The 24,160-nt window shown below is 39.2% G+C and overlaps 1 protein-coding gene across 1 annotated transcript in view; it reads left to right on the top strand.

Annotated features, from left to right (window-relative positions):
• The window catches only part of LOC101850564, a gene marked incomplete in the record, with an annotated part of 75,139 nt that overhangs the window by 39,606 nt on the left and 11,373 nt on the right, over positions 1 to 24,160 (top strand). Inside the window, 15 exon segments of the mRNA XM_013082551.2 lie at positions 595 to 843; positions 1,744 to 1,875; positions 2,788 to 2,913; positions 4,177 to 4,305; positions 4,868 to 5,005; positions 6,393 to 6,503; positions 7,254 to 7,394; positions 8,986 to 9,111; positions 9,784 to 9,906; positions 12,202 to 12,333; positions 13,429 to 13,557; positions 15,427 to 15,506; positions 17,391 to 17,574; positions 18,271 to 18,464; positions 19,715 to 19,790. Of these exon segments, the coding sequence (XP_012938005.1) occupies positions 595 to 843; positions 1,744 to 1,875; positions 2,788 to 2,913; positions 4,177 to 4,305; positions 4,868 to 5,005; positions 6,393 to 6,503; positions 7,254 to 7,394; positions 8,986 to 9,111; positions 9,784 to 9,906; positions 12,202 to 12,333; positions 13,429 to 13,557; positions 15,427 to 15,506; positions 17,391 to 17,574; positions 18,271 to 18,464; positions 19,715 to 19,790 (2,070 nt within the window).

The raw sequence follows: 24,160 nt of genomic DNA, 5'->3' as shown, positions 1-24,160 counted from the left end.
CCCAACCCCTCCCTCCTTGTTACCTGCAGCAGTGTGCTATGATGACAACAGTGCCAGGGTTAACACACGCAACACACGTACATCTACGGGCATGTGTCACAATCTTCGGTTGTCAATAACTCTGTTTGGTGAACAAATGTGCAAACGTGTGTGTTTATGAGTGTGTGTGTGTTTGTGTGTGGGTGTGTGTGTGTGCATGTGGGTGTGTGTATTTGAGTATGTAGCCAATCTTATGTCTCCACTGCAAGATGCCAGTGTCTATTCTTTTACAACAAGTCAGCCCGTATGTGTGAAAGTATTTACCTGTGTTCAATTATGAAGTCATTCATCCATCACCAGCATGTGTGGTGTAATTGTTACACTCTTTGCTATTGCACAGTGAAGAGGTGAGCTTAATTCCCATTTGGATAGGGTTGTTTGTTTTTTTTTCTTTTTAATCGAGTGTCTCTGTCTGTTTATTGGAAAATAGAATCTCTCTCAGTCTCAGTTGGCCCTGACATCAGGGTTGAAGCCGGCTTGTTGCCCAAATAGTCTAAATTGTGTTGATGGGTATGTAAATCCCTTAAAACTACAATCACATTTATCCTCCCTCAGAGTGCAAGTACCCATACTTTGGCGACAATTGTGCCGGCGTGTGTGCCTGTAATGGCCGTGGTTCCTGTGACCATGTGCGTGGCTGCGTGTGCGACTCGGGCTGGACGGGACCTACTTGTGCTTTGGACGTGAACGAATGTCAGACTCTGGAGCAGCCGTGCCCTGATAATCAAGAGTGTGTCAACTCTTTGGGAAGCTACACATGTAACTGCCGGCCAGGATACCACATGGAAAGTGGGAACTGCGTGGGTGAGTGTTGTTCCAGTTTTAAAGACACAAGTCTTCTTCTTCTCTCTATTGCATCTCATTTGAAGTCCAGTATCTATAATATAGGCCTACAGAGCCATCCTGCTCAGTTCATCTGTCGGCCCGTACAGCTAGGACACAAGTGTTAAAAGGGATATGTTATGATGATTTTTCTTGTGCTATTCTATTACAGGTGGTTGATTGGTGCTCTGTTGCGTGTAGTACTCTTTTTACTCTTAGTCTTGCAAGTCTCCTATTTTATTCCTGGCAGTGAATTGTAAAGTGCGCTGACTCGTGATTTGTATTAGAATTGTTTTACTCTATACTACTATGTAGTGCCATGAAATGGTCATTCAAAACTTTTTTTTTTTTAAATTACCCGTAACACTGCATTTCTGTGTATGTGTGTGTGTGTGTGTGTTCGTGTGTGTGTGTGTGTGTGTGTGTGTGTGTGTGTTCTTATAGTATAGCTCTTTGAATGTTGTTGTTTTTTTTTTAACCCCTTTTAGTTTATCATTTTACTAGCTTGCGCAATGTTGCTAGCCTGTTGCCCAGTTCTACCGACTACTGCATGATTTGATAATTCACTACCTTAAAATTACCAAGTTCTACCTGACATGTTTTACCTTGAGGTCAGAAACCAAATGTTCTACGTCATCTATCAAAACTATCAAATTATTGGCAGTCATTATCAAAGTATCCAAAGAGTTGCATATTAAAAAATTTGACATGTGAAACTCAAAATTTTTACTTCAAATTTCTTAAACCTAGGTACTGAGCAGATGGAATTAGGTAATTCTAGGGTAGTGAATTGTTATCTTGTCTTTGCTTCATCCATTTTTTGTTTCTTCTTATCATACCCATCTGTACCCCCATCTTACCTTCATCTTGTGTGTTTCTCAGATGTTAATGAGTGTGAGGATGTACTGGATCACAGCTGCCGCCTTGGGACCGAGAACTGTCTCAACACAGTGGGCAGTTATGACTGCCCGTGCCGGCCAGGATATGCACGCAACCAACAGGGGGATTGTGAAAGTAACTGCAGAGATCTTGACTCTCCTCATAGCTTTGCTATCTCGTCAGACATTTTAAAACTGCTTTGCTGTTCTCTCTTTTTTTTAAAGTAGTTTATCAACAATTGTGAACTCATTTATAGTCTTGTTTCAGTTTCTCAAGACCATCAACTGCTCCTGAGTCTCTATCATTGTCTCATTGAATCTCACTTATTTCTGTGCTAAATCATTCTTGAATGGATTAGTATCGTAATTACACTGATTTTTTCACAAATCAGGAAGATTTTCTTTACCATTGGTTATATTTAATGCTTTCAAGTCTGTTTTCATATACTTAATATCCTTTTATTTTTTCTCTCATTTGTTTAAAAAATTGCTCTTAAACATTTATGTCACTGTTTCTAGAATATACCATGTTCTGGTGCTGTCATGAATCCTGAAAAGTCCTCTGTCTTTGCTTCTCCATCATGTATCTTTTTGTGTTCTCTCATGAAATGGGTGGTTGGCAGAAGGAAATTGTGGGTTACATACAACTAAATGTTTTTACTTTATTACTTTACCCTCCCTGTTGACACATCGGCTAGTAGCACACATCACAACATAAATAATAGTGGAAACTAATCTTGTGCTTCAAGTAGTTTTACTCACAGACTGACTGCATTTACATAAACTGGTGATTTTAAAGATGCACAAGTTCAAACAGAATCTTTAAATTTATGGGATTTGTATTAAATTCATTCTTCCACTGAAAGCGTTTCAATTTGTCCAAGAGAGGGAGTACAGATTCTGGGTTTTTTATGTCATTTTGCTTTTGCCAGCAGTAAGTGTTATTTACTGTGTCTATGAACTTCTGTTTGAATGAAACTGTCAAGCTGACAACAATGCTTTTTCCCACTCTCACCCTCACACCCCCCTCCCATTTTCCCACTCACAGATGTTGATGAATGTGCACGAGGCATCCACAAGTGCCAGCACATCTGTGTGGACACCCAGGGCTCTTATAACTGCAGGTGTTACTTGGGATTCCGCCTGGACAGTGACAGACGTAGCTGTGTACAATGTGAGAGAAGATGGCGTGACTCTGATGTACTTTTTAATAAGCATGTGCACTTACCACTATGCACACATGCCTTCTCACTCCCACACACACTCACATGCATTCACATATACACACACACATACACACACACACACACACACACACACACACACACACACACACACACACACATACACACACATGCACACAAACACACACTCATACAGAATCTATTGTGTTTTGGTTAGGGTCTTTTCTTTGCATGCAGGGGATATAAGATTTTGCCCCACATGGGGTAGATGCATCCAGCACATCCTGCCTTTTTTATGATCGAAATTGTGTTTATTTGAGAACAAAACAAACTCACACATATACACACACACACATATACACACAAATATGCACACAAACATACATGCACATACACATCCACTCTGTAGCTCAATGCAACGCTGCAAATGTATTCACATATCCAGGGTATGATTTTTTTTAAAAATCTTTTAATACTTTCCACCCACGCAGCGCGTGAAGCACGCACCACTGTCCCCACATTCCGAGACGGGGTGCATTAGTCCTATATATGTATCTCTGCAAAAATACCTTTATCATTATGAAATGAACTTCGCACTGAAAAAAAATGAACGTTATGATGGCCTGTTCACCAAAAAAGAAATTAGAATTTGAACTGAAAACATTAAATCTAGCATATTAATCACCCGAATTCTCATCCAAGTGTAAGTGTAAAACAGTACTTATGCCAGGTCTAATCGACAATTTTCTCCCAAAAATTACTCCAATTGTTGTAAACAAACTGATTTTGCCCTCAAAGACCTCACAAACCATTCAGAAAGGAAATTATAATTTTAACAAGTGCGCATGTCTAAAAAGCGATCATTCTTACAATATTTTTGTTACTATATCACACCATCTCTGAGCAGCGTCCCGTGGGGGGAAAGGATGGCTTCTTACCATCATTGATCGGCATCCAGTGTGGGCAAAGTGTTAGGTTGCTCTCAAATTATTCTGTTTATTCCTCATTTCCTTTCAACATGTATTCCTGTTGCCCACTGTTTAGCAGTAAGTGGTTATGTATTGGTGAAAATAGTCTCAGATTCATGCACTGTCAATAATATGTCAAGTTGGGCATAACCGTAAACATTTCATAATTGGGCATCTTGAAAGATACATGGGTTAGTGGTAATATTGTCATAACCCCTTCCCCCCTCGCTCCCAACTTCTACTGCCTCTCTATAACATCCTTCCCCTCCCACTTCTCTATCACAGCGGAGGATGTGTGTGAGGGTGTGACCAACCTGAATTGTGAGCAGATCTGCTCTGTTGACCAGGAGAAGAACGAAGCTTTCTGTCAGTGCGATGCTGGCTATGAACTGCAGGGCACTGAGGCCTGTGTTGGTTAGTTACTGTGTAAAATTATAATAAACAGTTTGATCACATAATTTTACTCATAAAAATCATCAGAATTAACTAATTAAATTAAATCATTTTTTCTGCTCAGTACCTAGTTTTGAGAAATTTAACATTAAAAATTGGGAGTTTTACAACATGCCAAACTTTTTAAAATGCTCTTCTTTGAATATCTTGATAATGACTCCAAATAATCTTACGATTTTGATAGAGCAGATAGAACATTTTGTTTCTGACTTCATGGTCTTAGTAACTCAAAACGGCATAAAATGTCAAGCAAAAGTTTGTAATTCTAAGGTAGCAATTTTGCTCCTGATTATGCTTTCTAAGACTAATGTTAGTTCTTTTAGATCTGAGATTTCATAATGCCACTCTCCTCACAGAGTCAGTTTTTAATGCTCTTTAATGTTACCTTTCTACAAATTATTGTGGTAATAATTAACTACACTTACACTGAGAATCTGTCAGCTATGTGTGTGTTCGGATGTGTGCTAGACTGTACCCATTTTTATCTCATGTTAACTTGCCGCCCTTGACACCACCATACCAGATGTGAACGAGTGTGATCCCAAGTTCCCTCACCTCAACTTGTGTGACTACAAGCCTGGCTGTGTCAACACAGAGAGGGGGTTCCTCTGCTCCTGTGGACCAGGGACTAGGCTGGACAATGATGGCAGGACCTGCGTCGGTCAGTATTAAACACTTTGTCACAGTCATAACACAGTTGCCCTTGTCTCTTTTTTTTCAGGTTTTTAGTTGTTGTGTAGTAAAGATACCTGTTACTTGTTTTGTATCCTCAATATTATTATTATGTTTGTGTGTGTGTGTGTGTGTGTGTATGTGTGTGTGTGTGTGTGTGTGTATGTGTGTGTGTATGTGTGTGTGTGTGTGTGTGTGTGTGTGTGTGTGTGTGTATGTGTGTGTGTGTGTGTGTGTGTGTGTGTGTGTGTGTGTATGTATGTGTGCACCAAATAAAGATCCAATTATTGGGACATTATCACTTTTGCTCAAGTCATTAGAGTGGCTTGTGATTACTTGTGCATGTGGACAACCTTGATGGTTTTTATGTCACTTATCTAATTCCAGAGGTGCTAATTTTCTGGATAAATCAGGAAATCTAACTTTCTGAAATAGTCTGAAATTTTGCCAGACTTCAGGTCGATATTTATGAAGTCTTGATGCAAGATGTACCAGGTACCATGATCTGTACTGTAAAGTTTAAGCCCCCACAGTGTCCAAAAAATTCAGGATTTTATTCATAGCTAGTTGGCACTCTGTAATGTATTTCTGGTAAAAATGTGATCTTTACCCCGTTTACTCCCTGTAAATGGCCGGAAAGTCTCAATAACAAGGACCCCACTCAAACTCTGCTGTTTTGATTGTAGGGTTCAAATTGCTTTCCTGAAACATTTTCTGTCATCTGGAGGTTTTATCACGGATCAAATGTTTGCTCATGGAATAAATTGCTGTGTGTTAGAGATAGCAGAATAAGCATCAATAACAGAAAAAATATAGGGAATTGGGGGGTGGGGGTGTATGCTTTTCATGTATATAATGCAGATGGAAGTATTTAAGATAAGAGGTGTTTGTTGAGGTATATGTACAAAAACAACGGTATTTAGAAAATATACCTAGTTTAATGTAGAGTGGTTCTGTAAAGTAATTTGAGCAATTTAGCTCTTTTTTCATCTTGTAAAGATTAATGTTGGTAGCTAGTATTTAAAAATTGTGCTGGGATTCTTTCATGAAAGGGTGTTTGTTTTGGATTTGCACACATGTCCATGTGTGATTCTTTTATTTGGCTTCATTCAGCTTTACTGAAAACCAGGTTTTAGGGGAAATGGAGGCTCGGTTTGTGTTGTAAACCTATTTCAATGTGGTATGAAAAACTCAGTGGCCATGTAATTAAACAGAGATTGGTCTTTTTCTGTGTGTTTGCTCTATGAAACTTTAATGCTTCTGATGTGCTGGGAGTTAAAAACTCATTTATTGCTCATTTCTGTTTGCATGTATAAATAGAAAATGCACACTGCATCCTATTTTGGCCTAAGTGAAGATTTATTTTCTTGTTGCAGAGTGCTCCGGGGGCCGCTGGGGAGAAAACTGCACTCAAGATTGTGACTGCTCTGAGAACGCTGTCCGCTGTGACCCGGAGCGAGGCTGCGTCTGCAAATCTGGCTTCTCAGGTAATGCTCAACCGATTATGTGCCTTTCCCTTTCCTTTTTTTTTTTGCTTACATTTTCTTATGTTCGATTTGATTTTTGTTTTGTTTTTGGGGATTAATTTTTTTCATATTTGCTTAGTGCTTGCCAGTATTTCATTAGTAGTAACCAATCTAATGATAAAATACAAGACATGAACTTCTTCACACTCTGATATAATAATTCAATTTGTGTTCAGTTTGGTTGGTGTTTATATAACTGAAACTAGGTCGAATGAAAAAAAAGGAAACTGTAGCTTACAGCTCTAGCAATGCAGAATATTGGCATTGTAGCCAAAGCATTGCATGGACATACCTGCTTGACAGTGACAGATAGTCTGGCCATCCATAATGGACATTTGGAGATAGATGGATATATATGCTCTCTAATGTCTTAGATAAGTTTTTATGTCTCTTCCTGAATTTTTGTGAGTGGGTGCATATTTATGTGAGGTTCTGTGTGGGCAGATATGTGTGTGTGTGTGTGTGTGTGTGTGTGTGTGTATGTGTGTGTGTGTGTGTGTGTGTGTGTGTGTGTGTGTGTGTGTGTGTGTGTGCGCGCTTGCATGCATGTGCGTTAATTGAGTTGCAATGCTGTGGCCTTCTGTGTCCATTGATAAGTGTGGTATAAGTTAACTCACATGTGTGTTATAGTGAGAATTTGTTTGCTTGTTTGAGTGCATTTGTCAAGGTGTGTCTGTGTGTTGGCTGAATTTTATCTCCAACTATTCCCAGGTGTCCACTGTGAGAAGGACATTGACGAGTGTATGACTGGTCTGGTCACATGCTCAGATAAGGAGCAGTGTGTAGATACTCCAGGCAGTGCCAGATGTGACTGTGTTCAGGGACTACACAGGGTTAATGGCCAGTGTGTGGGTAAGTCAACTGTTGAGGAAGAAGGAAAAATTATAATCATCAGCGAGCTATTCAGATGTACAAAACCCTAAATTTTGATTTTTTAAAGATTGCGATTTCTTAATCTGTGGTATTGGTTGCATATGCTCAAGACATATTTGATTAAAATTCAAAATCTAAATGTTGAAAAAAAAATGCAAAGAAGAGATCAATAATGTATAGTTGCAATTTTTTCAGAAATATGAAACAATTTTTTCAGTCTCCTGAAAAATTTTTCTTTCTGAGCGTAGAACATTTGAACAGCTAGCAAGCATATATATATACGTATGTTCACGTCTCTATCCTCTGATATCAATTCTAATTAGTGATGGCTCTGTGAATTGAACATTTACGAGCAAATATCTGAAATATAATTAATAGTCCTTCTTTTCTGTCCCTGTTGTTTCTTTTTTCTTTCCTGCATTCTCCCATCCATGGATGTGCTGTACCTTTATGTGTCTGCGCAAATCTTGCAACAGGATATTTGTAATCTCTTCCATCACTGCAGTGTTAGTGACACACATCATCTGCTCAATTCCAAAGATAGTACATACCAAGATGGGCCACTCAGCCAAAAAAGTGTCCGCAGGAAGTATGCTCTTTGCTTCAGATGGCGCTGCAGTCTGTTTTGAAGCTCTCTTTCGTTTTTCCAGAAGAAGAATAGGAATAGCACTCCTTGCGTGCGCAGATGGACTGCTGTTCATCAGCAGTTCGGGTTCGTTCAGTACGGAGTTTTAGTTTTTTTTAAATTTTAATGACCTCTCGCCTTTCATTCTAAAGTCAAATTAAACGAAGAAAACAATCAACCTTTCCTCCGGAAGAGGTTTTTTGTCAGCGTAACCATTTTAAAAAAGCGTTCTTCTGAAATTCATTCAAAAACTTGCTAGTTTCACTTTGATTTTTTAAACTCAAGTAGAATAACTCTGTTCGCTAAAGGTGCGCTTTTGCGAAGAGGGCGCCACCGAATTTTGAGGACACTTTTTTAATTGGCTCAAAGAGAGAAGTGGCCCCTCTTGTTATGTAGACTCTTTGTCAATTCTTAACATTTCTGATTAGCACTCCCTTTTGGGGTAGTTCAGTTTAAAATTTTAACTGCAATATATTTCCTCTTGACCTCCAAATAGAAATGTTGTGGCCAATGTAAATCTATGTTAAAAAGTGTATGAAAAGTGAGTATTCTCAATGCATAAGCATTTTGCCCTGCCTTTTATTTTGTTGAACTCTTCAAGTGAAGGTTAGAACTGTATTACATACAGAAATTTCGTTAAGGAAAAACGTTTTTGCCCCAGGTTTAAAATGGCATTGAAATACACTTTTTTTACAGCTTGGTTCACAAATGTTGTGCTATTTCTTTTTACTTTATAGTCTTCTCTTTGCTTAGAACTGGACTTAAGTGGTTCTTATTAGTCTCAGGAATTCTAAGAGTTTGCGAGGATTTAGGGAGTCTACTTTCTTATCTTTCCATTTGATAGATGGTGTCTAACAGTCTATTTTGTTATCTGATTTGCTAATGGCTGTGCCCATCTATATTACCTCTATTCATTTTGATGCTGTACCCAACTAATCTTCACAGATAAAAATGAGTGTGCATTCACTCAGGATAATGACTGCACCCAGGTGTGTGAGAACCTTGAAGGTGGATACCAATGTGCATGCTATCAAGGCTACAGCTACAATGCTGTCAACAAAACATGCACAGGTAAGAATGCCGTACCAAGTGAGAGGATTTGATGTTACTTGATGGATGAGAAGATTTTCAAATGAACATGAATTCAAACCTCAGTCATCATTATGATGTTAAAGTTCCTTCTGTGCCACTAGTATAGCCTATGCTTCATGCACTAAAAGCATTTGGAATAAGGCAGGACCACAGAGGGTTGGGAGGAGGGGTTGTCACAGTGCTTGAAAGGTCGTGCAAGCAGAGTGTCCAAAAACTTGACTGTGCAAAGAAGTCCAAATTTACCATTTGAAATTGATTAAAATAATTAAAACTTTCAGATATGAGTGTCCTCCAGATTCGTAAGTACATCCGGAAAGTGAACCCCATATTTTGATACCTGCAAAGTTCCCATGTAGTTCAAAACTTGACACACGATGATAATGAAATAATACCCTTCCATGAATTTTTTGTATGTAATTTGTAGGCCTAACGAATTTTCACTTTTTTCTTTTCCTTCTTTCACTTTTACTCTGCCCACCAGGATTAGGAGTTTCCTGCCTTATGAACAATATAATTTTTACCTTAAAGAGTGTTTGTTGTTGTTGTTATTTTGGTTGAACTTTCTACGTTACAAGATGTCTTGGGATACATTTCGAGGACAAAACATCGCCTATGTACTAAACTGAAGTAATGGACCAATCTATCTTCCAGATGTGGACGAGTGTGCCTTGGGCACAGCTGGCTGTGAGGGTGATTGTGAGAACACAGAGGGGGGCTATCGCTGTACCTGTGCTGAAGGTCTCAGGCTCAACACTGACGGGGTCACCTGCAGAGGTTTGATTGCTCTTCACATTGCTCTGCACAACTGTGAAAATTACAATATCATCCTATCATAAGCGCTCAGAGCCTGTACACTTTAATCAGGGTGGAGCACCATATAAATGCCATATATTATATTATTATTATTATTATTATTATTATTATTATTATTGTTGTTGTTGTTATTATTTCTATTATTATTGTCATTATCATTATTATTATTATTATTATTATTATTATTATTATTATTATTATTATTGTTATTGTTATTGTTATTGTTGTTGTTGTTATTATTGTCATGATCACTAAAACAGTAGCAGAACTTCAAAATCAAATGGACCTCTTTTCAACTAAATGTAAAACAGCTGATCAGCAAGTCAACGGCTTAATAGTTTCTTACACAACAAAGTTATAGCACAACCAGAAGTCATGTAGGCCTCACCATTAACAGTGAGCAGGCACTTGAGTTAAGTGTCAGAAGTAGTACAGTTTCCAGACTATCAAAGAAAGCTTGGTGTAACAGGATGCTACTGTAGAATTACAAAGTTCTGTCTGCTCAGCACCTAGTTTTGGGAAATTTGACTTTAAAAATTTTGAGTTTCACGTGTTAAGCTTTTTAGAATGCAGTTCTTTGAATTTCTTTATAATGACTGAATAATCTTATGATTTTGACCAAGTAGATTAAACATTTGGTATCTGACCTCTTGGTCTTAGTAAGTCAAAACGGCCAAAAATGTTACATAGAACTTTGTAATTCTGAGGTAGTCAGGAGTCTCACACAACATCTTGACCAAGATAAAAGTGAGCTAAACTTGTGTTTTGAGCACACTCCTCTGTGGGAGTGGTACAGTAGTCTCCGCCTAAATGCACGGAGCTTGGGAGGGCTCCATAGCATGTGTTTATATGGAGCATGCATTTACATTAACCTTTGCAAAGGGAGGAAGGGACGCAGTCATCTCATTGCCTTGATATTCTAGTTACCTCTCTTTGGGGTGGGGGTCACTTTGGGCCGATAATGTGACGACACGAGACTGTTTTGAGTAGGATTTCCCGACTGCGGTTAAGAATACAAAGGCATTGAATGGGTGTGTGTGTGTGTCGGGGGGTGGGGGGGGAACAGAAATACAGACTCAATGTGCACCATAAAATGTCGGGAACAGATAGCCTAAAAGGAAATTGTTGGTGATAGTCATAGAGATGATGGCTCAGCCACGTGGCTTTCCAAGTGACCACCCTCGACTGTAAATTCATGAACAACCTTTCACGCATGTTGCGCATCATAGGCGTAGGTCTAACTAAACATTACATGTAGTCACCCTAACACCAGTCAGAAACCTTCTCTCAAAGAGATGTATTTCCAGTGACCAATCAAATAACATTTCAGTCCCCCAACCCCCCAACATTTCACCGACCAGTCCCAGACCTATGTGTCTGGGGAAAATTGGGTGTGAAAACGGTGTCCATCCCTCTCTTCGTTCAAAGTGAGGGGCAGTCTCACCAAATATCAGGTTTTCTAGGCTTGTCTTATGCAAGCTGTGCAGATTTTTTTGTCTAGCTTTACCTGTCGGCATGTTTTGCAGATCAGAGCATGCGCTTAGAGGGAGTGACTGTGTGTTTGTGCGTCTAAATTATATAGTAAAAAACCTGTCAGATGACGAAAGCGTGCTTTTGAGCTGAACATGTTTTTGTATGGCATGCGTTTAGGCGGAGACTACTGTACCTGGAGAGAATTTCACAACAGGAAAAAAGATCAACTGCTTTCAAATAAGATACCTTGGAAACATTCTTGGAAGAATATGAAGGGACAAGATTACTAACACCAAGTTGCGGAAAAGATTAGTAGTTCCCACTGAATTTTCACAGCCCATGTAACACAGACAGCTACGTCACCTTCGACACGTGACTGATGAAAGAATTCCAACAGACTTCATTCGTGAAAAATGTACCATTTTGCCCGAAATGTGTGGATTTTCAATCGGTCTAAAGAATAAGGATCAAAAGAAGATTTTATTTCACAATAATTTCAGGCAAGGTTTGCATTATATTTACTCATAAAACAAGGTTGGCCATCTTTTTCAAAAATAAATGAAAAAAAGAAAGTTTATTAATTCCTCAAAATCAGCTCTATTCTATAAATAGGTAGTAAAAAGAAATCCTCATTTTACTGAAATCTAAAAATAAAAATTGGTTTTAAAAGTTTGAATTTCTTACTTTGATATTATTGGATATGAATGGTCTGAAATTCTTTTAAATGATATGTGTTTGTTTGTCTGTGTTTGTCTTTCTATTTATATGGACTTTACTCCCCAGTGGCTGACACCTGTGACCCAAGTACAAATGTGTGCGGTGAGAAAGACAAGTGTCGCATGGTGGACGGGCAGGCCCTGTGTTCATGCTCGAGAGGGAAGATTCTGGACCCCACTGACAACAGCACATGTCTGGGTAGGTAGTGTCTCTGACAGTAGCATGTGTCTGGGTACGAAGTAGTGTCATCGAAAAATGCATATGTTTGGGTAGGTGGGTGTCACCAATAACAGGGCATTTCTGGGTAGGTAGTGTCACTGACAACAGCACCCGTCTGGGTTGGTAGTGTCACTGACAACAGCACCCGTCTGGGTACGTAGTGTTACTGACAACAGCACACGTCTGGGTATGTAGTGTTACTGACAACAGCACACGTCTGGGTATGTAGTGTTACTGACAACAGCACACGTCTGGGTATGTAGTGTTACTAACAACAGCACATTTCTGGGTACGTAGTAGTGTCATTGAAAAATGAGTTTGTCTGGGTAGGTATTAACCCGGACAAAAGCATGTGTACGGGTAGGTAGTGTCACTGACTAGCATGTGTCAGGGTATGTTGTAGTGTCATTGAAAAATGCATATGTCTTGGTAGGTAGTGTCACTGTCAACAGCACATGTCTAGGTGCATAGCAGTGTCACTGAAATGGGCATATGTCTGGGTAGGTGGTGTCACTGACAGCAGCATGTGCCTGGGTAGGTAGTGTACCCTTGGTTTTGTAGTAAAAATCTTATGGCACTTTTAACACATTTAAGTCACATAAGTGCTGAGAGAGTGTCACTGACAACAGCACATGTCTGGGTAGGTTAAGTTGTAATGTCACTGACAATGACATGTGTCTTGGTATGAACTTTCATTACATCACTGACATAAGTAATGATACAAGTAATGGGCAAAAACATCATTAATGGTTCTTGGAGACAGAGAATACTGAACCGAAGGATATGTCTATAATGTACACTATTTCTCACATGTTTGTGTTACTTTTAGGTACCCTGACTTCAACCCCACCCAACCACCCTTTCTTTGCTAAAGTATTTCTTTTTTTCCCCCCATTCTTCTTTTGAATTTTGTCTTTATAGCAAGAAATGTCACATGCCCACTGCACTGAGTAGTTGCTATTTGTGAAAAACTGTAATAAAATATATTTAGGGGGGGGGGGTGGTTAGTGTCTCTAGATTTAAATTTATTAATTGTTTAGTTTATTATTGGATGTCCTCCTTTCTTCCCCCCAGATATTGACCTGTGTGCTAGCGGTGAGCACCCGTGCTCGCACACATGTGAGGAGACAACAGATGGGGCCTCCATCATTTGCTCATGCCCAACAGGAATGACGCTCGCCTCTGATGGATTCCTGTGTGTTGGTGAGCTCATTTCTCCCTTCTTTTAACCAAACAGATGTTGGGTAACTTGTCTTCTGGGTGTAGAATCATTAATGTGGGGCTATCAGGAGTCCTGAAATTTGTTGAACAATCACTCATTTGGAGCCCATGCCCCTTTATCTCTCTCAAATCTTTACTGTCTTTCAATATTGTATTTTGTCTTCATCCTGTAAACAAGATGTTTTATACTGTGATTATTCCTGTATGTCATGTATACCAAAATAGATCATTTTCCTACTGGTCCTTATGTGTGTCAGTACATCGATAAGAATTCAGCAAACGCGTATGCTTTAGGGGTATTTTGTTTCAAATGGAACTGATGCAGGTAATTTTATGTGTCCATTCTTTTTAACCTAACAAGCACCTTGTGTTTTAAAAAAAACTGTTCAAGTGGATACTTGAATAGAGGGATGCAGATATATCTTAGGCATTGTCTTTGCTCTCTTAAATGACTATGTTTGTTTTTTTCCGCTTTGCCTATTTTGGTCCTCACATTCCCAACATACGTGCTCCTCTTTTGTAACTTGTGCACTTGGCTTACCTGTTATTCTTTACTCCTTCATAAAGGATGTGGCAGGAGGTGGGATTACCAACTCTAGTAAGAAGATGGTGAGCTTTTGTTTGTCAGGAATGATTACTTTTCTAGAAGGAGTTGGAGCTCATGCCTGCACATGCAGGAGGAAAGTACGGAATAGTTGCCAGCAGTAGGAATATGTCAGACCAAAAGCTGGCACGTAGATGCAAGACGTGGGGGAGAACAAATATACGTTTTTATTTAGGAAGTAAGTGTGTTCCACTCTCTGAGGGAAGTACACATATATTCTGTATCCATTTTGTCTTAATAAAATCCTCGTTGTAACCTTACATGTATCCATGAGAAGGCTCTCATAACTTTCCAATGACTCTAATGGCTGACCTGTTTATTCTTATTTACTCAGGGATGTCAGAGTTTTTCCCCCTGTTATTTCTGTCACAAAATAGACACTTACAAGACAAATAAATCAAGGGAAAATAATGAATTCTTTTCCAGAAAGAAGAAAATCAGGAAAATCCAGACATTTATTTCGTTTTCTTCATGCAAAAATGATGGGGAGAAAGAACAGTTATTTTTCTCCATAATTATTTTCTGTTTTTTGTCAATTAATTGTCTTTTTATTTGCAAAGGCAACTGTGTAAATTTTCTGTCTTTCTGTTCACTGAGAGTGGTATAAAGATCTGCAGTTTTTTAGGGGCCTTCTGCAATCATTTACACTTTTTGTGTCCATTGACTGAAAAGTATCCCTTTATAACTTACTGCCCTAGAGAGCATTATATAAATTACCTTTCCTAATAAGGATGCATCCTAAAGGACAGAGTCAAAAACAGAACTCTGGTCTTTTGTATAACATGTTCAATGTCTAGGAGCTTGGAAAGGACATCTCATGGTTGCTCATAAATTAAGCCCTTAGTGCATTTCTGTGAACTCGTGATATTTACTCAGAGTTCACAACATAGTAGATGGGGCAGTCATCTGTCATGATCGTCAAAATCTCTCTGCTTTCTTCACTAAGCTACATTAAATACATTAAAGTTTCTTTACTGGCGTCTATGGTGTAGTGGTTAGGCACTTTGCTGTCATATGCATGAGACCAGAGTTCAATTTCCAATTGTACAATTGTGTGTGTTGGGGGGGGGGATTTTAATTATCAAGGATCTTGGTATTTTTGCTGGGATGTCATATCCTTTTTAGCATGGGTTGGCCGTAATGGCAGGGTCAGAAATCTGCCTCCTAAATGATCTTAATTAGGTTAATAGAGACATTAAAAGTAACTACATTTTTTTTTTTTAATTTCGTTTGTTTTTCTCTTCCAGATTGTACTGAGGGCAAATATGGGTCAGACTGCAAGCTCACATGCTCCTGTGACCCACTGCACACCATCAGCTGTGACAAGGTGACTATATTTTAGGCTTTTGTGCTACCTATTTTTGTTCCAGTTTAACTCCTTATCTCTGACAAGCTATTCCAAGCAGCTCGCGGTCGAAACTGTCATGTTGGTTAGCCGCTAGCAGCGATTCAGGCATATTCTTTTACAACGACTTCAATGCCAAATTACCTTTTAGCAATTGCAGAAAGCAGGTCTCTTCTTGTGGGAGTTCATTCATAAGATGAAGAACTATTTTTATTTAAAAACCAGTTTAGTGACGTACGTGTAAATTTTAGATTTCGTACCAAAAGAGGGCCCTGGCATAGTGAGTTTACCCCTTCCTCAGAGTTAAAGAGTAAAGGTTCAACTAGAGTACGCCTTAATGCTTTCCTTCATCACTGCAGTGTGTTACTGACCTCAGTAGAGATTCTTCATGCCTAAGTTGTTTATTCTTTCATGAGCTCCATGGCGAGTGGCCTCATATAGCTAAGAAGGCAAGCTGCTGTATCCAATGGTTTTTGTCATGCCTTGCAAGCATGAGGACTACTGAGTTCTCTTTGTCATATTTTGTATTCGGCTTAGGCCTACTGTTTCTATTAGGGGCACTTCATAAAACTAATTGCAGATTCAAATTCAGTTAAATTTTTTTCAGGACAAAGAAATCCTTTGCTTTTTGACACAGTTTGTTGTATTTGCAAACTGGATCTAGTTATAAGCAATCAAAGTTGTCATGGCTCTTCCCCCATTTGGCTCAATCCTATCTCAAATAAAATAAAACAAGATTAATATTTATTGTCCAAACACTGGCGTAGTGGTTTGGTGTTACACCGCACACACACACACACACACACACACACACACACACACACACACACACACACACACACACACACACACACACACACACACACACACACACACACACACACACTCACACACGCAAACACACTCATATACACACACACACACCTGCACATGCACACACTCTCTCACACACACACACACACACACACACACACACACACACACACACGCTCTCTCTCTCTCTCTCTCTCTCTCTCTCTCTCTGTCTCTCTCTCTCTCTTGTTTTTACTCTCTCTCATTCTCTTTTTCTCTCTCTGTGTCTCTGTCTCTCTCTGTCTCTCTCTCTGTCTCTGTCTCTGTCTCTCTCTCTCTCTCTCTCTCTCTCTCTCTCTCTCTCTCTCTCTCTCTCTTCCACACACAAGTAAAATGAAATCCATGTTTTATCCTTTAATTATTCTAAACTCACAGTTACACAAATATGATATAGGCCTACATAAACAATAGTTAATAATAATAATGATAATAATAATACTGTTGCAGCTAGATATAATGTAATCAGTGTTCTGAAAGTATTCCAAAGGTATTCTGATGGTACAGACTTTAAAGGTATTAAGAAATACTTACTTTACGTATGCACATTTAGTCAAAAGTCAAGCCTTGTCCCATAGCACACCTTTGGATAACAGTGATAGAGGGTTTCATATCTACATTGTATATTGTGCAACCTGTAAAGTTTTGGGTTTTTTTGCCTAAAAACACACAGGCACATACTCTCACGTACACACACACTTATACACACAGCCTCTCTATTCCTGTGTTCAAAATTTCAAGGTATGATTTTTTTAAATTAAAAAAAAAAGGATGAAATCTGTTTCAACGTCCACTATTCCAAGACAATCTCTTGTACAAACAACCTCTTCCCAATTCCTCCTTTGAGTTTTTTCCCTTCTTTAATATTATAACAACACTGTCTAAAAAGACTAATTTTCTCCTCAACAGTGGGTGGTTGTTTTGGACAGGTTTGATTGAATTTTTCTTCTCGTTCCTTCCCCTGGAAATGGTCTTAGTCTAGTTTTTCACTAAAATAATTGTGTGCATGTTCTGTAGGTGCATGGCACATGCTCGTGTGCTCCTGGTTGGACCGGAGACACTTGCGACCAGGATGTGGATGAGTGTGGGACGGCTGGCACATGCTTGGAACACGCTGACTGTGTCAACACACCAGGGGCATACTTGTGCAAGTGTCAGCTGGGATTCTTCACCAACACAGACCTTGGCTCTAACTGCACTGGTGAGGAAACTATCTCTTATATGTTTCTATGTAGAAAGAAAGTCGACATATAAGGATACATTATGTATTATATTTTTACATACACACCACACACTTGTGTATGAATACTTGTACACTTGTACATTTGCATATGTAGGCCAATACACATGTGTGTATGTGTGTGTGTGTGTGTGTGTGTGTGTGTGTGTGTGTATGAGTGTGTGTGTGTGTGTGTGTGTGTGTGTGTGTGTGTGTGTGTGTGTGTAATTATATTTTCTGAGCTATTTTATTTCTTTTCCCAGTTCACGTTTAACAGTTGTTACTTGTTGTTAAAAGAAAAGTTTCTTGTTTACCATTTTTCTCTCTTGCAAGTGTTCCTATAGTTAAAGTCACACCCTTTTTTTAAAACTTGTTAAAAATTCCTGTACATGAAAATTTTCAAATTCTGTCTGCTGATATGGGATGGTTGGGGGAGGGGGGGGGGTTGATTATACTCTGCCTGCTATTATGAAAGTTAGGTGATGGTTTCATAAAATGTGGAATATCAGGAAGTGCATTGGGTGTATTTGCTTTATAAAAAGGAACTTTAAATTTGTAGCTGCAGTGATTTTTTTAAATATTAGTTTATTTTACAAATAACATTTTTGTATTACTGTTATTATTACCATTATTGTAAATGTACCGCTGTTGTCAATAAAGCTTTACTGTATCTGACAGCCTGCAGTGCAGGCAGCTATGGAGAGGAATGCAAACATCAGTGTGAATGCAGCACAGAGCACACACAGTCGTGTGACCCTGTGTCTGGCGCCTGTACCTGTGACGCAGGCTGGACGGGCAGTAAGTGCGACACTGACGTGGTGGAGTGTGGCACAAACCTGGACACTTGTGCCTCTTCTGGCAGACTGCACTGGGTGAGTTGAAGGGGTCTTTGTGCTGGATATTGAACACACTGGCTGTACTTTTTCTCTCCATATCGTCAGTGCATTTCGCTATGCACGTATGGAGCCTTCAGAAACATTCAAGAAAATGTGAAAAAAACTTTTTGATAGTCTAAAACATGTTCTAGCCTCTTGATTTTTACAATTTATATTTAAGTTGTCATGAATTATTGATGCAAAGTAAAATGTGATGGCTGATTTTTAAGATTGTGCTTAGATCAAATGCCTTAAGACCGGAGTTTTCAAAATTTTGTTCTGTACTCCGATAGTGAACTGCAATGACAATATGCATTATGGTATGTCATGTTGATTTGGTGGGTGTTTGGCAGGTGCGCTGGTTTGGTTTGGTCCTTCTGTCCTATCTAATGTCTGTTGTCTGTTTCCCTCTGCCGTCTTTACTTTGTATGTTATTCTAAAGTGATATCTCTTATCTTCGGCACTTGTACCACTTATTTGTGCTGCAAGAGCTAGAGAAACGCTTACTAAAGCTTTCACTAAAATATGTTGACCGGTGAATGTTAGCTTCCTTTATTCTCTTTTGGTCGACATGGGTGTCTACTGACTGTCATTTGTTTTACCAAAATGTGATTCCGCCTTTTGTCTGGTACAACAAGTGCCGTGCGTAATGTTTTCTTATGCAAAGGAGGCAGGTATTATATCCAAAGAGTCATGTCCCTCATAAGAAAGTATAATTTTCCTGATGTAACATATTCTGTTATTCTTTTTTAATGGAAAGAGTTTCACTGTTACTTTGTATCGACTTTTACATCCCTCTCTTGCGATAGTTTGTTTTCTTTGTACCATTCCACTCGACATGAGAACGTCATGTTGAAGATGGAGCTCTTTTCCCAAAGGTTAAAATAAGGGAGGAAGAAAAGAGGGGGAAAAAAGGCATAAACGAAGCACCAAAATAAATATCACACCTGTTTCTTGTTAGCAGGTGATGTGTGTCTGTCTTTGTGTACAGGGATGGGTTGTTGTTTTTTTCCGGGTAATGTTACAGAAATCTGTTAGGTAGGAAGAGTTTTTATTCTCAGCATTTGTTTTCTGTTTAACCCCCTATTAGTTGCATCTATTAACTGACTTTTTGTTTGCTTATGCAACTTTGTAAATTTTCACTTACTTTCCAAAAATCCTAGTAGCATTCATATGTGTAGCAGCTTTAAAAAGGTTTTGTTTGAAGAAATGTGCACTCATTTACAAATCTTCTGCCTATCTCCCAGGGCTGTATCAACGACCCAGGCAGCTTCCACTGTGATTGTGTGTCTGGGTACACTGAAGACAACGGAGATTGTGTCGGTATGACTTCATCAATTTCTTATCTGTCACCATGTAATCCTTACACTGTCCTTTTTTCATTCTTATATAAGGTAGCGTAAACACGGCCTCGCAGGCACTCCTGGCCTTCCGACCAAAACCCCAAATGCCGTACACCTTGTAAAAGTTCAGCTTTTCCTCGTTACAATGGTGTAAGTTGTTTATATGTCTGATTATTAGGAGCTGGAGAATCGCCAACGAAAGCGAAGCCCCTCGCGGTCGGAATGCGTGGTCGGCCGGTTAAGAAATTGACACGCGTGCATTCAAATGCTCTGCGGAATGAGGGATGATTAAATACCGTCTTTTCATTGGCGGAGAACTGTAGAGCTTTAAACGGGCTTTCCTGTGGTATATATTTGGCCTTTGGCGTTTAAATAGAAAACTTTTTAAAATACTGTCAAAATGTTAAAAGATCACTTTTTACAAAAAAAGTATGTAAAATATCGGCTTTAAAAAAAAGATCATTTAAAAGATCAGTTCACTTCCTATTAGAATAAAGTAATTAGCTTGGAATTATTTTACATCAATCCTTCCTCGAGATTCGGAAAGCATGTGACAATGCACGCCGGTGTGGCGCCGGCCGGGTCAACGCTCTGTGTTTTTGTCGAAATAACGACAGATCATCGTGTTTGAGGCGATAAAATACTGATTTGTAATGATCTCACAGTCTTGAAAAAAATTAGGCTCCATATATTTGTTATCTGTTACTGTGGAGATGTTTAGTGCACTTGGTACCCTTTTATTGTCTGTCAAACATGGGGTTGCAGCCAGTGACTGACTTTAACAAATTTGATCAAATTTTAAACGACTACCATTTTCATAAAAATTGACTGAGAGGTTAAAGAGTGGTACCAAAATGCTCAGTGGATATAGGTCTTTCAAATGGAACGGACAAATTTGGCATACAGCTACTTTGAAAATTTAGTTTCTGGTACCTATTTATATAATCTGATGTCTTACTATCCTCTCTTTCTTGAGCTCTGTATGTTGTCTTGCTGCTTTCCCTATTGTAAACACAGTTTGTAGTCCTGCTATTCCTACTGCAATCAGCACTATCTGTTGCTTTTATGTTTCTGTGATGACCATATAACTACTTTCTGTGATGACCATATGACTACTTTCTGTGATGACCATATGACTACTTTCTGTGATGACCATATGACTACTTTCTGTGATGACCATATGACTACTTTCTGTGAATTTCCAGAAGTAATAAATGTTACTGATTTCCACAGAATTTAGTATAGTTGGATTTTTGCATTATAAAGTTCTTTTTCCCCCTTTTACTTCTGTAGTATTACCAACCATTTCCCATAGTAAAGACATTTTTAGAAAATTTTGACCCTTCTGGAAAGTGTGGAAACAAATTAATAGAGGCCTTTAAATACTTGGTCTGACTGTTTTTTGATCATGCAGTACGTTCACCATTTTGGTGGTTTTCTTTTGGCTCAAAGCCAGCTGTTTGATTTTTAAAATCCTTTAAGGAGAAAGTGACTCTAGTTCTGCTCTCCAATTTCCTGCATTATGATTGCCAAAACGTCTAAAACACACAAAAGCACTCATGCACACACACACACACACACACACACACACACACACACACACACACACACACACACACACACACACACACACTTCCCACATACTTACGCACGCCACGCACACACGCATATCGCTCATATTACACACACGCTCACACACACACACACACACACACACACATACACACACATGTACATGCACATACACATACACACACACACACACACACACGCACATCCACACACATACACTAACACGCACAGATTTACACACAAACACAAACACTAACACATACACAAACACACACACACACACACACACACACACACACACACACACACACACACATGTCCACGTATACACACGCTCGTCATTTTTTTGGAAATGTGGAATTGTATCATCTTATAGCTAGTTCATTCGTCTCGTTTTTGGTTAAAAAGAAAGAAACATTTATCATGAATAGAAGTCGAAATATTTGCGATTGAAGCAGATGAGGATGTTCTGGTTTTAGGGACAATTTTAGCGAGAACGTTTCCCGCCAAAGCTGCCAGACTTCCAAAGGTTCTGAGAGTTCTTGGAAACTGCATTTTTACATGTTGTGTACCTTAAATACACGTTTTTCAGTAAGATCCACTAAGACGTGATTTAAACAGATCCAAATGTGTTAAGTCAAAAACGAAAAATTCGATGAAATTTGCCAATCGGGCTAAACAAAATGCCAATTTCATTTATTCAATTTCATTATTTTCACGAGCGCTTGATTTCACCACAATGCCTCACTTTTAATTGTGTCGATCAGCACGAAGCGGAGAAGGAAGGGGGGGGGGGGGGGGGGGGACGGAGGTCGCATGTGTAAAACGTTTACAATTTATTACAACCCTACTACAAGTCCATGGAGGTGTTCAAAGAATTACCTTTGTGAATTGGGAAAAAACACAACACAATTTTCCAACAACATCTATACGGCCACTGCTGAAAACAGAATTGTTCGTTTCGATATGAGCACAGCAGCTTAGACTTCTGCTCCAAATTTGCGCGTACTTTGGAAAGTAAAATGTTACGAGGATTTGAGAGCCCATGTGCGTCTACGTCTGAACCCATACCCACTGCACGTTTGCTGTTAATCTCAGCTGATTGGAGAGCGACACTTTGTTCTTGCTTTCTTTCTTTTCTTTTATCGTTTCTCCCTATCAGTCTTACTCTTTCCCGACTTTAAGTGACCGTTATTGCGTTGATGTCTTCTTCTTTTCAGAAAACACAATTTTTGTTCGTTAACGAAAACTAGAATTATAATGAAGCAAATCATAAAAAATTAAGCTTCAAAAAAGAATAATCATATCATTAGCATACCCAAAAGAAACGAAACAACTTATGGTGAATTAATCCATGTACATAAAAACGATATTATGAACAAGGCGAACGTTCGATAAGATCAACTTCGTGCGCACATTTACTGAAGACAAATTTACTCACACGGCGATTTGACTGAAAGACAGATATCTTTCCAGACAAGAGATAATGAAATTTGAACAGAAGTATCCCAAGACATTCATTTTCCACACTCAATGAAAGGCCATTCACACTTTACCAGACACTGAAGAAGACAGCAGTGAGTATGCAGTGGCACGACGCGGTAGAATCAGGCGCTCGTCAATTTGGGGGCATGTGGGGTTAATGGTTTAGATTCATTTGTCTTGTTTTCGAGGAGAAAAATAGCCTCCTGTCTTCAATAGAGGTCAAGATATTTCCGATTGAAGAAGGCAGCGCTCGCCTGTTTTAAGAAGAAATATCGAGAAAATAGCCGCTAGAAGTTGTAACTTCCATAGCTTTAGAGTTCTTGGGAAATGAAAATTTACATTTTTAAGCCTTTAACCAACGTCGTTTGTCGGCAAAATTAACACAGAAATGTTGTTTTGGGGTGTGTTTTTTTCATAGACATAAAAGATGTTGAGACAAGTAACAAAAATGTTATAAAGTTTACCAAACAGGCAGGAAAATGCCGTTGTCTTAGTTTTTATAATTTTGACGAGCGTCTGGTTTTACCACGATGCCTCAACATTGTTTGCCTCCGGTGGTCAATTGTTTACGGCGCATTTCACTTCCGGGTCGGACTAGGCACATATTGATAACGTGGGTGGTGATGGAGAGATTAGGGAGGGGTGGAGGGGGGGGGTTGGGGAGAGATGGTTGGGGAGTGATCAAGGAAGTTACAGTAAGCTCCTTGAGAGTGATGGAGAGATTGGTGTGGGTGATGGGAATGTTGGCAGAAGGTGATGGAGAGATGGGTGAGGGAGGGCCGGAGGAGGGGAGATAAAGATGATAGATGTTTGATAGGAAAGATGGAAAGAAGTGATGGAGGGTTAAGGGGTGGGAGAAGGGCTGAGATATGGGGGAAGTCGATAAGAAGAATAGCGAGCTAGCACCTTAAGGGTGAATTATGTTACTGTTGTTCCGAACCCTGGTCCCCCCTCCCACCCCCCTCCCCCAAATGCATACACACCGCATCATCACTTGTTTGCTTGCACTTGAAGCGGGTGATTGGAGAGCCTCACTGGCATGTCCTACTTCTTTTCTACTCACCTGTTATTTTTGTCTTTGTTCGTTTTCCTTGCTGTACTTGACCGTTAGACTACTTGTTTACTATTCAAACTGATTCTCATAATTGTCGTTCTAGCCTTCTATTAAGATGATTATTTACTCGCTCTCTCCGTGTACCCATGTACACCTCTACCATCATCTTCCCTCTACTATCTACCCCTCTCTCTACTATCTACCCCTTTCCCTACTGTCTATCCCTCTCTTTTCTCTCT

Source organism: Aplysia californica, unplaced genomic scaffold (assembly GCF_000002075.1).
Source record: "Aplysia californica isolate F4 #8 unplaced genomic scaffold, AplCal3.0 scaffold00181, whole genome shotgun sequence".
Taxonomy (NCBI): domain Eukaryota; kingdom Metazoa; phylum Mollusca; class Gastropoda; order Aplysiida; family Aplysiidae; genus Aplysia; species Aplysia californica.
The sequence above is the reverse complement of the archived record's forward strand: the minus strand, read 5'-3'. Positions and strand labels throughout refer to the sequence as shown.